Source organism: Pipistrellus hanaki (assembly GCF_964339955.1).
Source record: "Pipistrellus hanaki genome assembly, chromosome: 6".
NCBI lineage: Eukaryota > Metazoa > Chordata > Mammalia > Chiroptera > Vespertilionidae > Pipistrellus > Pipistrellus hanaki.
This window is the reverse complement of record NC_140508.1, coordinates 80,707,815-80,724,250: the sequence shown is the minus strand read 5'-3', so window position 1 is coordinate 80,724,250 and position 16,436 is coordinate 80,707,815. Positions and strand designations below refer to the sequence as shown.

General features: G+C 44.2%; 1 protein-coding gene across 27 annotated transcripts in view; it reads left to right on the top strand.

Annotated features, from left to right (window-relative positions):
- Positions 1 to 16,436, top strand: part of FHOD3 (formin homology 2 domain containing 3) — a 334,599-nt gene that overhangs the window by 224,668 nt on the left and 93,495 nt on the right. For all 27 annotated transcript variants that reach the window (XM_084888812.1, XM_084888811.1, XM_084888807.1 and 24 more), the window contains one exon: positions 3,488 to 3,729. In XM_084888812.1, the coding sequence (XP_084744938.1) occupies positions 3,488 to 3,729 (242 nt within the window). The remainder of the gene's footprint in view (positions 1 to 3,487; positions 3,730 to 16,436) is intronic.

Below are 16,436 nucleotides of genomic sequence, written 5' to 3'. Positions count from 1 at the left end.
AAGAAGGGAGAGGGAGAGAAAGATTAAAAAAAAAAAAATCAATGATGAGAATCATTTATTGGCTGCCTCCTGCATGTCCCCTACTGGGGATCGAGCCTGCAACCCCGGTGTGTGCCCTTGACCAGAATCACACACAGGGACCCTTCATTCTGCAGGTTGATGCTCTGTCCAAAGCACTAGGATATTTAGTTCCTTTTTGAAATGGTTCCAGTACTGGAATCCACTTCACCTAAAAGCTCAATCAAGTTATGTGCATATGAATTAAAACGAAGGTATGGAATAGCAATATGAAAAAGGCTTGCACATGTTATATAAAAATGGCTGCCAGTCATGGATGTTAATATTATAGTAATGTAACCATATCAACTCAAAGAAATGCTAATAGCTTTTGGCCTTCATCTGGAATGTTGAGATGGTTGGCTATTAGATGATATTAAGAAATAAATTTAAGAGAATAGTGGTTATGGTTTTTAGAAATCCTAATCTTTTGGTTATATATAAGGAAATATTTACAAATGATAGGATGTTGGGTTTACCTCTGAGAACAAACTGGCTGTGTGGGGTTGGGGCACACAGGGAATGGGTGTAAATGAGACAAGATTGGCCACGAGTTGAGCATATCACAATCTTTATATTCTTTAACGTACTTAGTGTGCTTTTGAACATTTCCACAAGAAGACATTAGAAAGAAAGCTCAGGTCATTCAGTAGCCTCAAGGGCTGGTGAGAGTTGTCACAGAATGCCACCTTGAACTGCTCCTATCTGCTTTCTCAGTGAGGAGGGGCAGAGTGTGCGAGCAGTCAGTGCTGGATTATGCAATCTGCTTGCTCCTCATCTGGGTTTTAGTTTCCACATTTAATTAAAAGAGTGAGAAGGTTTTTGACAAGAGGTCCAGCAAATGAGTCACTGCATCATTTGGGTGAGAATAAGGATCTTCCAGGACAGGGTTGCTCTCACCCACGGAGGACACGTGCTGCACTTAGAATTAATTAGATTCCACACCACAGGTTCTGAATACATCTCGTAGTGAGTTCTGTCCTCTCCAGGTGTTTTCCAGCTCTTAGGGTTCTGACTCTAATCTGTAGGGCTCCCTAGAACCGGGTGTATTTGGAACTGCCACTGTAGCCCTAATGTAAATGCGAAATCTCTCTTCCTGTTATCAGCAGACACTGTTGAATCTATAAATCACCTTGTAAAAACAAAACCATGAGCGAACACCAGCGCCAATTTCATGTTCTGCTGTTCCTGACTGCCACGCCCAGGCTGTGCCCCTCCCATCCCTCCATGCACTCTTTTCTTGTTTTAAGAAAATGGATGTTTTGTTGAGGATCTGTACTTTGAGAGGCCCCCACTGAATTCCTCTTTATGGTGTTGCTTTGATAATTTTTCCAGAATTTTTTTTTCCATTTAAATTCTCCAATTGTCTCTGCCTTCCTTGACAAAAGACAGTTGAACTGGGTTTCACTTCATTCACACAGGGAACTGGGAGCAGGATGCTATTTGATCTTTGGATCTCTGAGGTTAGAAAGGAATTAGAACTATCTGATCTCTATTTTAGCCCCTAATCTTATTATTCCAAATGTGTGCTTAATCAGAAGCAGAATCAATACCCAGGTCAGATTAAGTTCAAAAGGTCTGGAATTTTTATTTCAAAATGAAGAAAAAGTAATTGACAGGAACTATTTAAAAACACTGTCCTTGGTTTGGTACATAATCATCTTAAAACTTTCCCCAGAGAATGCCCGTTAGAGTGTTAAAGTTGAGATGATAAATGTGATTAACCAAATGCATCATTTCTCAGTTCTTCCAGTTAAACCAGACAGGGGACCCTTAGGAAACAACTTTCCAATGAGATTTTATAACAACAGAGCTTTTTCTAAACTCATATCAATTTTTACCTCAACACCCCCCCCCCAAAAAAAAAAATGATGTGTGGTTAGTAAATTCAGAAGCACAAAAAAGTCAAAATACTATTAAATTGCCTTTCTATATCTGAGAGTTTGTTATAAAATATGTCTGGCACAAAGATAAGAGTTTTCACTAAATCTGCCTTCTCTAGACGCTGGAGCTGGAGGAAATGGAGATGGGGCCGATAAAGGGTGGGTGCTCTCCTGTGAACAGCCATGTCTCAGGCGCTCATTCCTCAGAACCGGCATGGCCAACCTGGCCTTGACTCGACCAAGCCCACCTTGTTTGATGCATGGTGGACACAGGGGATCACTGATTTTGCAGGAGCCAGATTTTCTGAGAATGCGTGATACAAGCCATGTGGTGTGATTATCTCTCTGTCTTTATATTACTTCTCCATTCTCATATCGGGACCAAGTTGTGAAATGTGACTGGGAATACCCAAGGGCCAGATCACTTGCATCTTTGGGGACGTGAGACTTTGGGACTCCATGGTTGACAAGTCAGAGAGTCTGCTGGACGTGGTGGAGCTGGCTTACCTGGGCTTGGAAGTGGCTGATCCACCAGTTCTGTGTGATGGAGGAACTTGTGGGTATCCCAGGCCCCTTAATCTGAGGACATAGGTTGGGGGAGGATGGTCATATTTAGTGAGTACCAGCCACAGGGAACACCCTACTCTAGCTGCTTTACATAAATTACCCTTATGCAAGTTATTCCTACTACAAACCTGCCAATGCAATACTATTTTCCTCATTTGGTGAGCTAGAGAGAGAGCAAGCCATTTACTACAGGTCACACCTGTTTGTTAATGGCAGAGCCAGCTTGGTGTGTACACAGAAGCCTAGTCAGTGACAGCTTGGGCCCTTCTGACTGTCCCCTTTTGGAGAATGTAGGCATAAACAATGAAAGAAGCTGGAGATACAGATGGATCTCCAGGTGGCTCAGCTGGTTGGAGCAACATCCTGTAAACCAAAAGGTTGCGGGTTCTGTTTCTGGTCAGGGCACATACTAGGTTACAGGTTCTATCCCCGGTCAGAGGCAAACTATCAATGTTTTCTTCTCTCATATTGATGTATGTCTCTCTCTCTCTCAACATGTCCTCAGGTGAGGCTTAAAAAAGATCAGTGGGTGAGGTTATTCCCCTCACCTGGCCCCTGTGGCTTCCGCCTCTGCAGAATCCTTGCTGTGCTCTTCTTAGCTCCCTCATTGGGAAAGCAAGCTCAGGAACCACTAGGAACCACTGGGCTTCAGAGGGGCCTCCACCTCCTGGGCCCGAGAAATGGCAAAGCTGGGCTCCAGGGTAAAGATGCCATCTGATTACAGAACATTTCTCAGATCTGCTCAGGACATTGTTTGCCCTTTTCTTATCCATTTGGTTGGATAAATGCACGGTGGCAGGCGTCTCTCACTTTGCAGACTTTGATTGGTGTGGCTGTGGGACCCTTGCAAAGTGGAGCTGCAGATTGGGGAGAGACTGTTACCTTCTCATTGGGATGAGCCTGAGGTGCACAGCCCACCCCCCAGGAGCTCTGAAAGGATGTCAGGTCTGACCTTCACTGGGCGTCCTCTGCTTTTGCAGGTGGCATTGCGGCAGGAGGATGGTGATGAGACGGCTGAGCCGCCCCCCAGCGGGCGTCGGGAACGGAGGAGGGCCAGTCTGTGTTCCGCGGGCAGCGTGGGTGAGCAGCGGGGCCTGGACCGCAGGCGCAGCCGCAGGCACTCAGTGCAGAGCGTCAGGGGTCCCCTCTCGGCCCCAACCAGTCCCTGCTCCCAGACGGCTCCAAGCTTCAAGCCCAGTCAAGTGTGGGATCTCCGTGAAAAGTAAGTATTCAGTTGGAGAAAGGCGCAAAGATACAAGGTAGGGAGGCCCCAACTCCCCACCCCCCCAAGTGCCTACCACCCTCACCCTTTTACTCCCTTGCTTCTTCTCCACCATTAAAATACCAGTCATTCCCCCTGGACTACCCAGGGCAAGATGGCCCTAGTGACAAGCACGGGTTTGTTCTTATAACCCCATGAACTCTTCTTCACCCCCTTGTGTTTTTATATCATTTAATATCAAAGTTAACATCTGCTTTTAAAAGCTGTGCTTTATCTAATGAAAAAGAATCCAAAACACGAAGCTTTGGCCTGGGAATAAATGGTAGGCCACCACATCAATGTGAGAGTCTTGAAATACTCATGACAATACATAGTTGAGGCTAAGTTAAATAGCACAAATCTGTGTGAGTTTTAATCTATTCGTACCTAAGTATAAAATATATAATTTTATATACACTTAAAGTTTCGGTAAATACAAATGCTATCACTTAGTCAGTCATACAGCAAGCATTTTTATTAAGTGTCTATTTTAGGCCAGGACTATTTGAAGCCAAGAAGAGATGTGATTGGAAAGAGGTGATCTCTATCCATAGGAACTTCACATCTGGGCTGGGAGAAAGTAAGAATGAGGAAAGTCAATAGGAAGAAATGGATAGACTGACAATTTCATGAGGAATTGCACATATTAAAAATATAAAGTTTGACAAAAGCTAAGGGAATGCAGAAGTGGTTCCATAAAACATTGATGCAGCAAAAGGATGGCTATGCTGCCCTGGGGCCTGAGGCCAGTTCTGTCTTCCTGCTGCTCTCAGTTTACTAGGTCTATGGGGCTCTATGGACCAGTCCATGTCGGCCTGGTCCACTGGGCTGATACACCAATGCCAGTGCCCCTCTTCTTGCTGCCCAGGGTGGAAGCCCTGCTCATTTCATTGGGTGGAGCCTTTTCCCCATCATGGAGATCCACCTGGAGCCAAAAATAGGTCAGGAGGCTGCATGGTGGACAAGAACAAAACTCAGAATAAGTTGGGCGACACTAAGAGAGTGATCAAGATTTATCTCTTCAAAAAAAAAAAAAAAAAAAAAAAAAAGAAGAAAGATATATCTTTTCCTTAGTGGCCTGATATTCACAGAATCACTAACAGATGAGCCAGCCCATGCCTTTGGGTGCTTTCTATTGCAGGTGGAGGAGGGCATTGGTCTGGGAGTGGTGTGCAAGGCACTGTCCATGTTGACACCCTTCTCTACCACACAGGCCTCTAGCTACAGGTTTTTCTGTTTCTGAGAGTCTGTGTACAGTAAGCTCTATTTTAGTGAAAAGAACACCGGAACTTCTAAACAGATTGATGAAAAACAACATCTACTGTGGACATTGCACTTTGTGATTAAAATCTTCAAGAAACTCAGGCAATGTTCAAAAGGCCCTTGAAGCTCTCTCTAGCACTGCTTCTAGTTAACTCTTGAAAAATCAACATGGAGAGAACTGAGGAAAGTGTACCCATGGGCTGAAATTAAATCCACCAAAGATGCTGAAGGTCAGAGGTAGGAGACCTTGTCAGCAGCACTTAGTGATCTTTTACTTGTGTAAACATGACTTGTGTCATGTTTGTTCCTGTTCTGTTTCTTGCTGTTACACTTTTCAGAGGTCCCTATGTTGTGAGTTCAGGCAACAGTGCCCTGTGATAGGTAACAGCAGGGAGTGGACCGTCCTGGGCACTGTTCCCAGTTTCGAGGCGCTGGGCTGGGTGGGATCTGGAACAGGGAGGCCACAGACGTTGCTCTGTGTGCTGCTGTTTCAGTCTTTTTGACAGGGATGCTCTTTCACGTTACAGAAATGATTACTTTCATGTACATTTTGTAGCATTTATTTGAGAAAATTACATTTTCTAGCTTGTAAAGGCAGATAAGGTTTTACATGCCGATGATTACCATGTGGCTTCATCCATAAGGCCTGTTGGAGGGATTTTGCTTCATGGCCCCAAAGCAACAGCACGATTTTGGCAGCTGGGTGTGGGATAGAGGGAGAGGGTGGCGAGAAGCAGAGTTGGAAAGGATCTCCGCATACATAGCTTAGTCACCTGCTCGACATCTGTGCCTCTAAACATTACCTTGGTACTAAGTAATCCATTGTGTTAGGTTCCCTGTAGACCTTGGCGGCACAGAAGCATGCCTGACCTAGATTACTCTCCATCTACCTGAGTGTTCTGGCCAGGCGAACTGCTAACTTGTAGCAACATGCCCGCATGCGCCACCCAGGAGGAATCTCAGGCAGGATTTTATATCTCTGTAACTCAGCCAGTGCTGACATTTTTGAACAGAAGATAAAAATGTTAGAGTCTTAAAAAGAGATTCATGATGTCCTAAAATGTATATGGCCACCTGCCCTCAGATGGCTCTTCTGCATCATGTGACCGTTACATCATTTAACTCTCACAAGGATCCAGACAGGACAGGTGTCATCCTCACTCTACAAGTGAAAAAGCAAGTCGGGGTTGGTGCCTTGAGACGAATCACAGGATTAGGTGGCTGAGCCATGGATTACATTCACGCTGTGGGTCTTTGCCTTTCAGTGACTGACTTGGACAAAAACCACTTCCCAACTAACCATTCCTAAACATAGTCATTGAGTGAGATGTACACTTCTGCCTTTTTAGAGAGGGCATTTGATTTATATATCATACTGGTCTGTTCCTATTGAGGATAAACATAAAACTTCACAGAAAGTTTAAAAGGAGAAAATCTGCAAGTCTCCTTATAGACTTAGGCCTATGAGGCTATGTGTGCTTTAATCCAAAGGACTGACACGACTCAAAATTCATATTGCTTTGCTTTGGTTTCTGAAGTAATAGAGACTCAACCTCACCAAACACTTCCCAAATAAGATATTAGTTTATTGGTCATCTGTCACCTAAAAGTGTCTTCGTGATTGTGTTTCATCTTTGTACTTAAATTTGGGGAGAAAAAAAATGTTGGTACTTTTCATTCCCCCCACCACCAAGAAAATTTATTTGTAGCATCTAATTAGTAAAAGAACCAGAGTCTCTGGTTGGAGCATAATAGTATGTAATCATAGGACTAACAAGTCTTCAAGGTTGTCGCCCCTGAGTGAAGCCCTCTCTGTGCAGTCCAGACTCAGGCTCTCTCCTTCCTGGGTCATCCTGTTCTATCTGCGATTTTTCTGCTTGGTAGGACAGTCATCTGACCTCAATTTGCTCCACGATGTTATAGCTCTATTGCTACTTAGCCTTCAATTATATATGGATACAATTTCCCCGTAACATTTTCCTATTCATCCTGGTTCTCCCCTCTGTCAGAAAACACCAGGTCTTGGTCCTACTCTATATGTCAGTCTTTCTGATCATGAGCATTGCCTGGGACTCAGTAGATGCACTTTCCATTTCATCCTGTTGATTTCCACACAACATTCCAACCCCTAGAGGTAATGTCGAACTTCGTTCAGTCACTGATGTTAGTAGTTGTGCCATCCAGCTGTCAGTCTTGTGTGTATATTAATACACATGGCGCAGAAACCTGGCAGGTTATAGATGATGGCAGCTGATTGGGCGGGGATGGTGCAGACTACTGCCACATGCCTCAACGGCAAGGGCCGCACACTCCCTCTGTCAAGGGACAGATGGTAAATATGTTAGACTTTACAAGCCAAGCGCTATGGGTTGCGACTACTCAACTGAATCCTGCCTTTGTAAAAGCAGCTGCCGTCAACCAGTAAGCAAGTGAGCATGACTGCATTCTAGTGAAACTTTATTTATGGGCGCTGAGATTGGAACGTGGCATGTCATGAAATATTCTTTTAAATCCACCCCCCCCCCCCAACCATTTCAAAATGTGAAAAGCATTCTTAGCTGTTAGACTGTATAAAAGCAGGTGGTAGGCCAGATTGAGCCTACAGTGTAGCTTGCCATCCCCTGTCCTGAGGGGCTGGGTTGTTGAGGGAAATGGCCTGGAATTGGCAAAGAGGAGTAAGTGGGCTCTGAGAGAAGAACCCACCGTGCTATGGAGAGGTCTGTAGAGAATAGCATATCCTTAAGTTCAGGGTTAGAACAAGGAGTGAAGAGATCCTGGCTGTAGGGGATTTGGCTGGTGGTTGCTCATGAGATCCCACAGCACAGTGGAATATTGAGGTAGTTACTATTATCTCCATGTCACTGGAGGGGAAACTGAGGCACAGGGAGTTGAAGTGTCTTGTCCAGAGTCCCACAGCTAATATAGGGTGCAGCTGGCTTTAGAGTTCAGGAGGTCTGTCTTCATAGTTCCCATCCTTCACAATTTTATTAAACAATCCCTCCTTTCCCCCTGTGAATCTGTAGGTATAAAACAAATATACTGTGTACTTGGCATTAGTAATTCATAAATGTATGTTGCCATGTTTTTATATTAAGTTTAGATTTTTCATGTCAGTACATTAAAAAAAGCATTGCTTCGTGTTCCAATGTATGGGAATACCTTCATTCATTTTGCTATGGCTTGATTCCTGTTTTTCTGTAGTACCAAACTTGCTGTGACACACACACACACACACACACACACACACACATGTTTGTGAACATGTTAGCATTCTTTCAGAAGAGATTTTTACAAGAGGAATTCTAGATGAAGGATACAGACATTTTAAATATTGAAATCACCATGTTGCTCCCTGTAATGGCCAATCCAGTTTGCTGTCCCACCATCCACATGTGGCCATTCCCCACTCCATCACCAGCACTGCGTGGCACAAGTTTTCAGAATTTTTGTGATTCTTAAAAGTACAATGTGCCTCAGCATTGCCATTTGCATTTTTGATTACTGCTGAGGTTGTTCATCTTCAATTAGTTCATCAACTATTGGCCTTTTCTGAGTAGTGCCTGCTTGTTTCTCTGCTCCTCTGTCTCCTGCATGGTGTGTCCTTTTAAATTGATGAATAGCTACTCTTTGTTTTTAATTCAGAAACTTTCAGATATAAAAACAGAAAGGACATAAGTATTCTGTGTATATTATAGGTAGTAACTGACAGCTGTTTTCTCCCTGTCTTTCAAATATCTTTTAATTTAACTTATGACGCCTCTTGATGTATGCACACAATATATTGTTAGCATGTCCAATCTGTGAGGCTTTTCCTGTGTGGCTTTTAGATGTCACGCTCTCTTAGGACAGTGTGTCCTCTTTTTAACTGCAGCCTCCTTGTGTTGTCCTGGGAGAAGGCTTTGCAGTTCTTTCACCCTCTGAGATAAGTAGGAGGAGCGGTAGTGACAGCAGGAGCCAGCATTGTGGAGCATCTTGCTTTGTGCTGGCTCTTATGCAGCGACTTTACACGTGTTGTAAATCCCATGAAGAAGGTGGTAGTGCCTTCCCCAGTTTCCAGGTGAGGAAACTGAGGCACAGAGAGGATAAAGGACTTGCCTCAGATCTCACAGGTGGGAAGTGGCACAGCTGGGTTTGACCCCAGATGGCCCTCGACCAGAGCCTGCACACACTCAGAATCACACTCTCCTGGGGCTGGTATCTGAGCCTATAGCATGTTCTCAGTAGTAACGTGTTTTTTTCTCTTTGAGGATGAATTAGATTTGTTGAGAAAGCAAAATATCACACAGAGCAAATGTTTACTGGAACTTGGAAATCCTAATGAGCCGTATTGTGTATAGTCACTGCTTGACTTTGATCCTGAGAGAACCATCCTGATTTGCTTGTTTTTCTCATAAATTGGCACTGCAGATGGTAACTAAAAAGGAGCTCCAAAAGTGTCAGAGCAATCATTGCAGCACTGGGACAAGCCTTCAGCTACACGCAACAAACCAGCCACAATCTTGGTGATGGGGGAGGAAGGGAGGTGTATAGAGGACAGAAACTCATGGTTGGGAGGAAGCCACAGTTACTGTCAGTTATTGGAGGCCGAGCTGTCCTCACCTTTTGAGGATCATGCTTGATGCACACCAATTAGTGGCCCAGTGGGTGGCAGAAAGAGGGGAGCCAAGCCCTAGGGCTAAGCCTCAAGGGTGGGAGCTGGAATGAGGCCATTGGAGAGAGCAGTGTTTTCTGCAGGAGTAGGAAAGGGGGTTGGCACCTTGCCACCACCACAGGAACGAGTGGACAAATGGGACAGCCTAATTATGGAACCGCGTAGTGTGGGTGAGCTCATCTTCCTGAGTATTTTGACAGGAAGGAGATAAGTGTGGATGCTGAGTTGTAAGCAGTGCAGTGCTTTCTGGTCTGTCTGAGGCCTTGTCTACAGGGCTTCATTGCCAGGGGTCACAGAATTCATTCCCCTGTTAGCTGCAGGGTCTATAACAGAAATACAGACCTTCCCCTCCCCCCCAGCTCTGTCTTGAAAACAGTTGGCAAGGAGCAATGGATTTGCAAGCAAAAGACATTATGAGAATAGTAGGTATTAGTAATCGGTGTTAACCTACGAAACCTATGACTTGAGTGACGGGCTTAGTCCTGGCCCCTGGAGGTTTGGCCCAGTGCAGTACAGCAGCTGAGGCTGTTGAGAGCACAGGTATGGTCTTTGCAGACAAAGCTTGGCCTTGGGCTCCTCCACTGCAAACTCAGGATGACAGTGCCTCTTTTAACAGGGCTGGGGAGGGAGTTAAGAGAAGCAGTCCAACTGTGTGCTCAGCTCCTCGGTGTTGTTATTATTGCAGTCACTCCATTCCTTGGAGCTTGCCCAGATATTGTTCTATTAAAGAAGGTAATTGCCAAATAAACATGGACATGACCTGGAGACAAGTGTGTGCACTGGCATAAACACACGAGGGGATTTCACAACCACCACGTTAACCACTGGTACTATGAGTGGCAAGTAGCTACTTGGGAAGATTTATCTGATGGTAAATGACTCATTATAAATGGGATTCACCCACAAGGGCTGTGACCTCCTGAGGTAGGTGTGATTGGAGTACAGCCTGTAATTCTGATTTATCCTTTCGTGTCCAAGAGACTCTGGTTTCCTGAATATTGAACAAGGAAGGGACAGAGGGGAGAGGGCTGGGGACAAATGGCAGTCAGCTTACAACTGGGAAAATCTCCACCAAGAAAAGGCTGTGTCATTGAGGCATAAGGGAGGTCAGTTTACACAGCCCCTCTGACTTCCGGGCAGGATTTTCAGTTTCTCAAAGATTCACTGGGACCAGATGGCAGGTTTCTTGGGAGATTTGGCTTTTCCTGAATTGAATTTGGAGAACTTTATAGATTGGGAAGAAAATGGCAAATTTGATTCTTAAAACTTAACACGGATACTGATGAATTCTAAGTGAGGAAGTTAGTAGGTTTGTGTTTCAAGGAAGGCCACTCGGGAGGAGCAAGGAGAGTGCCCTGGGTGGGGGATTTGGGGTGGGGAGAATCTTGCAGCAGGCAGGAACAGTGGCAAGTAGAGGGAGGTGATGAAATTCAGGACATCATTTGTGGGACAGTGACTGGATCTTATGGTGAAGCAGAGGAAGGATCTTAGGTGATTCCCTCCCTGCCACTAACATAGGGTCAAGGGACGGTTGTAAGGCCACATGGTGAGCTTTGGGCATTTTTAGTTGAAGTGTCCCTGGCCAGTGGAATAGGCTCTTCTGGACTCAGGTACATGGAGGTAAGGGTTGACACCTAGGCATAAATGCCGTAACCCAGTGGAAACCAAGGGAGTGAGCCAAGAAGTGAACAGATAAAGCCCTAGGAAATGCTAAAACCGAGAATTCACTGTCTTTCCCCATCAGTGAACCTTGAAACCGGTTGTCTTCAAGTGTTAAGTGTTTCTAAAGGTAGACTGGCCTTTCCTGGTATGATGTTTCAGGGAGAGAGAAGTGATTTACTGTGGGAGTTCCGGCAGGCACACTGCTCAGAGAAGAGAGGTTCTTGTTTCTGGCTACATCTTTGATTTGCTTTGGGAATTTTCGTTTTGAGGGTCAAGCCCATTCCCTATAACACACCCCTTCCACCCAGTGTTCTGAATGCTCACAATCCTTCTTGGAAGAGCTTAATTTTCCTGGACGCCTTGTGGACGGAGGGACAGGTGTGGGTGTGGGTGGTCCTGCAAGCCAGGCTCTCTCTCTATACCCTATGGAATTCCCAGGTCCCTTTGGAAGTGAGCAGAGGCTTCCCAAGCATTGCTAAGCTGAGCCGATTGAATCCCATCAAGGAAGAAGGAATGAGATTATCTTTGCTCAACAAGAGTCTGCGTGTGAGGGAGCCTGCTGGTAATTCTTCACTGAGGAAGGCTGAATGAACAGAGAAACAGAGCCCTGAAAATATGGGTGGAAGAGGCCTGGGTTCAAATCCTGGCTTACTATCTGTGTGACTCTGGGAGAATTCCTTAACCTCTCTGTGCCTCAGATCCTCTTCTGTGAATGGAGTAATAATAGTATCTACCTTGACAATTCCCATAGGATGAAATGAGTGAACTCTGTGAAGTGCTCAGCATGAGAGTACCCGGAACAGATGTTGTTAAACAAATAGAATTAGTGGGTGACTGCAGGCCTCTGAGTAGAACCTGCTTTTCTTGGAGAGATCCGAGGGAGGCAGAACCACACAAAAAAGGAGCCTGCCCCTTGTCCTCAGAGAGTGCCCTGCAGTGGGCAAGGAAACCTGGGCACATTTGGGGCAGGCATCTGCAGCCTCAATGCCCTTTGATCATTCTGATGCAGCATGCTTTTCGGAGACACAGAGCTCAGGAAGGAATTTGGAGGCAATTATATCACACCTCCGGAATACTCAATTACAGTGTTCACACTGCCCTGGAGAAATCATTTCATTCCTGAGGTTTATTTTTCCAGCGTGTGGTTCTGGTTTTATAAACATGAGATTAAAAGTTGACTAGAGATGAGCCCCCACAAGGCTTTGGCCAGTCAGGACCTGCTGTTGCAGGCATTTCTCTCCTAGAGGTCTCAGGCGGGCAGGCCGAGTCGGGTGGAGGTAGAATGGCTGCATGCTTTTCTGGACTTAAGATATTTTTCTTTGTTTATATATATGTTTTTACCTATAGAAAGTTTTGTGAAATTGCCTTTGAATGATAAGGGTAAATAATTTTTATCAGGAAATGGGGGGGGGGGAATATGAGGCAAAGATGAAGTACCTTTATGCTTGTTAAAACATGGCTGAGACTCAAGTCCATATCTATAGTAGTACATGTCTATAAGCATGTGAGCAAGCCAGCAGCTAGGAGACAAACCCCAATCCTGCACATGTTATTTCATAGAAAGCTTACGTTGATGGACTTCTGTGTCAGTATTGACATGCTATGAACTTAGACTAGCTCATGAGCTAAAGGAGAGCAGAATCATATTCATTCATTCTTCACTCAACTCATATTTTCTTGTGTCATCCGCATTCTTGGTCCTGAGGGTACAGTGGTAAACAAGATGTTTATGAAGCATCCAGGCTCATAGGACAGTGCACACATAAATATTGTAACAAGGCAGGTGTAGCTTTGGAGGAGAGCTTTTGAATGGAGCAAATAGGGCTGTGTGGCAGAGAGTAACATGATCTAAAGATATGACCTTGAAGGGAACTTGCAGATGTGCTCAAGGACACGCTCAGGGTTGTTCTTACTGCATCATTTATAACAGCAAATAATTGGGGATTGGCCAGCCAAGTAAAACATGCAATATCCATATGATGGAAGGCAAACAGCATTAAGAAATGCACCATATTATAAGTATCAAGATATTTGTCACATAAATTGCTGTGTAAAAAAAAAGTATAATAATATGTCTAATTTTTATATAGATTTTTTTATTGGTTTTAGAGAGAGAGGAAGAGAGAGAAACATCAACGCAAAAACAAAATATTAATCGGCTGCCTCCTGTGAATCCAGCCTGCAATCCGGGTATGTGCCCTGACTGGGAATTGAACTGACTACCTTTCAGTGCATAGTATGACAGCCAAACAACTGAGCCACACTGGCTAGGTCATGTCTAATTTTTTACATCTAGAAATTTATACACCAAATTTATAACACTGATTACCTCTGGTCAAAGGGGACTTAATTTTTATTAGTAATATTATACTTTCTCAAATGGAGTTTGGATACTTGTAGTTTAATATTAATTTTAAAAGATTTGTTAGAAAAGAGCAGAGTGAGATGGGATTCATCCAAGAATCCTTCTCAGGCATTGAGGCTGAATCCTAAAGGATGAAAAGAGCTTTCTAGGCCGATGGAATGCCATGTTCAATGGCAAAGGGAGGAAAAAGCATGATGTACCCGGGTAACTAATAGGTGTCTCAAGAGACAAGGCTACTGAGTGTGGAGTGGGACACCGAGGTGGAACAGAGATGAATGAGGTTGTACAGTAAGCAGGTCAAGTCATACAGGGTCTTAGAAACCACAGCACGGAGTCTCGTTGTTGTTTGGCATGCAGTGCACATCTGAACAGATGCCTGTCTGCCTGGTGGGATTGGATCAGGGTGAAGGAGATTGGAAACAGGGACACTTGCTTGCTACTGATGCGAAACCACTGAAAAACATGGATAGCTTGGGCTAGGGCAATACCCTATGGAGCATCTATAATAACCCATGCTCAGTCCACACCCCCAAATTGTTTAATACAATTTCTGAAGGTAGAGTCTAAGCCTTCACATTTTTATTTATTTATTTATTTATTTATTTATTTATTTATTTATTTTTATTGATTATGGTCTCACATAATTGTCCTTATTCCCCCATTCCCATCCCAAACCCCTCCCTAGATATGCCCCACCCTCACCCCCACCCCCACCCCCCGTTGTCCATGGCCACTGGCTAGGCCCATATGTATCCACACAAGTCCTTTGGTTGATCTCTTCCCCTTACTCCCATCCTCCCTTGCTTTCCCTCTGAGGTTTGAGAGTCTGATCGCTGGTTCTCTTTCTCTGGGTCTGTTTGTGTTGTTCATTATTTCCTCTAGATGTGTGAGATCATGTGATCCAAGAAATACCCTTGTAAGAACCTAAACTGCAACAAGCCATAATGGTTATGCTGAGAGGCAAATGAATCAGTCTGTAGTGAGTTCCTTTCTGGAACAACAGTTCTTTTGCCCAGGACCAAACCAGAGATAGGCAGACCTGCATTACCACCATTTGTCCACCAATCAGATCTAAGCCTTCCCATTTTTAAAGAGTATATATCCTAAGGGTGAGGATCACTGATTGCCATTGACTGTGGAGAACCATGCAGAGGTGGAAGCATGCATTGGAAAGGCAGCACGACTCACTGCTGAATCTTCCAGGACCACCCTTCTGGGGCAGGCTGAGCCCAGAACTGTTTGGGACACGTGGGAGTGTGCAGGGCAACATGTGGACCTGTGACATGTGTCCAGTTCTGTTGGTGAAGGTCTCTCGATCATTCTGGCCCTTTGCCACTCTTTTCTCTTCCTGTTATCTCCACTTTATAGAATTCATTCTTCATCTGCATCCATAGCAGATGGTCAGTGAAGTAGAAAGCAAATGCTTACCCAAAAAAGTCCATGTGGTCACGTTTGGTAATTTGGGGCATGACTTGAGAGAGGGAGAAAATAGAAAATGAGGTTGTTGGGAAGAACACTGGCTGAAATAGAAGATTTGGGGTTTATCTCTAGATGCCAATTATCTGTACTTTATTACCATATTATGAGCTGACTGTGGTGTGTTGAAGTCCAAAACATGTAAAAAGGCAATTAGAGTTTTACAATCAAACTGAGTCATGAATTAGAAAGATATTACTGTATACTGAAGCTCAGACACATTTGACTTCCTCTTGATGGGTTATATTTGATATCTGCTGCTTAAATACATATGTATTATGTCTCTTTCATTGCTGACTAATAGTCCTTCGCTCTTTAGTATCATTTCCTTCTTACTTGTAAAAAACACATAATACTGAATGTGTGCAGGGAGTACCATTCTTTGAAACACTTAGAAATGAGCTTGACAGACAACACACATAAAACTAGGGTGTAGACTAGTGGTTGGACAACTGGAGTTGGGAACACTTGTCTAATGGCCACATAGTGTGCTTTCCTCAGATATCACAGACCCCCAGAGATGGAGGTTCCCATTCTGCTGTTCCACTTTATTTTAAGGGCGAGATAAGAGAGCCACAGGGTCTCAGGGTAGAACCAAGCCTGAAACAGGGCAGGACTGTTTTCACCTCTTGACACTGCCACTTGGAATCCCCAACCCTGCACTGTACTTGGCATCCCTGCTGTTTCCAAAAGTTCATAGAGAATTCCAGTCCTCAGTCATGCTAGTGTCTCTTCTGCTCTCTAAGACCTCTCAGGGACATTTAAAGCAATTTACTGGTATCAGTGGCTGAGAGTAAAGGTTTTATAATCATAAAATCAATGTACATACAAAAGAAAGTGAGACATCACAAGGCCTTTGGTTATCACTGGATTGACTTGTTTTATGCATGAATAGATCTGCAGCTCAGCTACTAGTTGTGTTTTTCCCCCTTCTATTGATATTTATGCTCTACAGACTGGAATTCCATTATATTAAACTACTCCATCGTTGTTTTTTATGTGTGTGTGTATTTTTAAAATATTTTTTTTATTGATTTCAGAGAGAGGAAGGGAGAAGAAGAAGAGGATAGAAATATCAGTGATGAGAGAGAATCATTGATCAGTTGCCTCCTACACACCCCCTACTGGGGATTGAACCCACAACCCCAGGCATGTGCCCTGATAGGGAATTGAACCATGACCTCTTGGTTCCTGGGTTGATGCTCAACCCCTGAGTCACACCCAGCTGGGCAAACTGCTCTATAGTTTTCG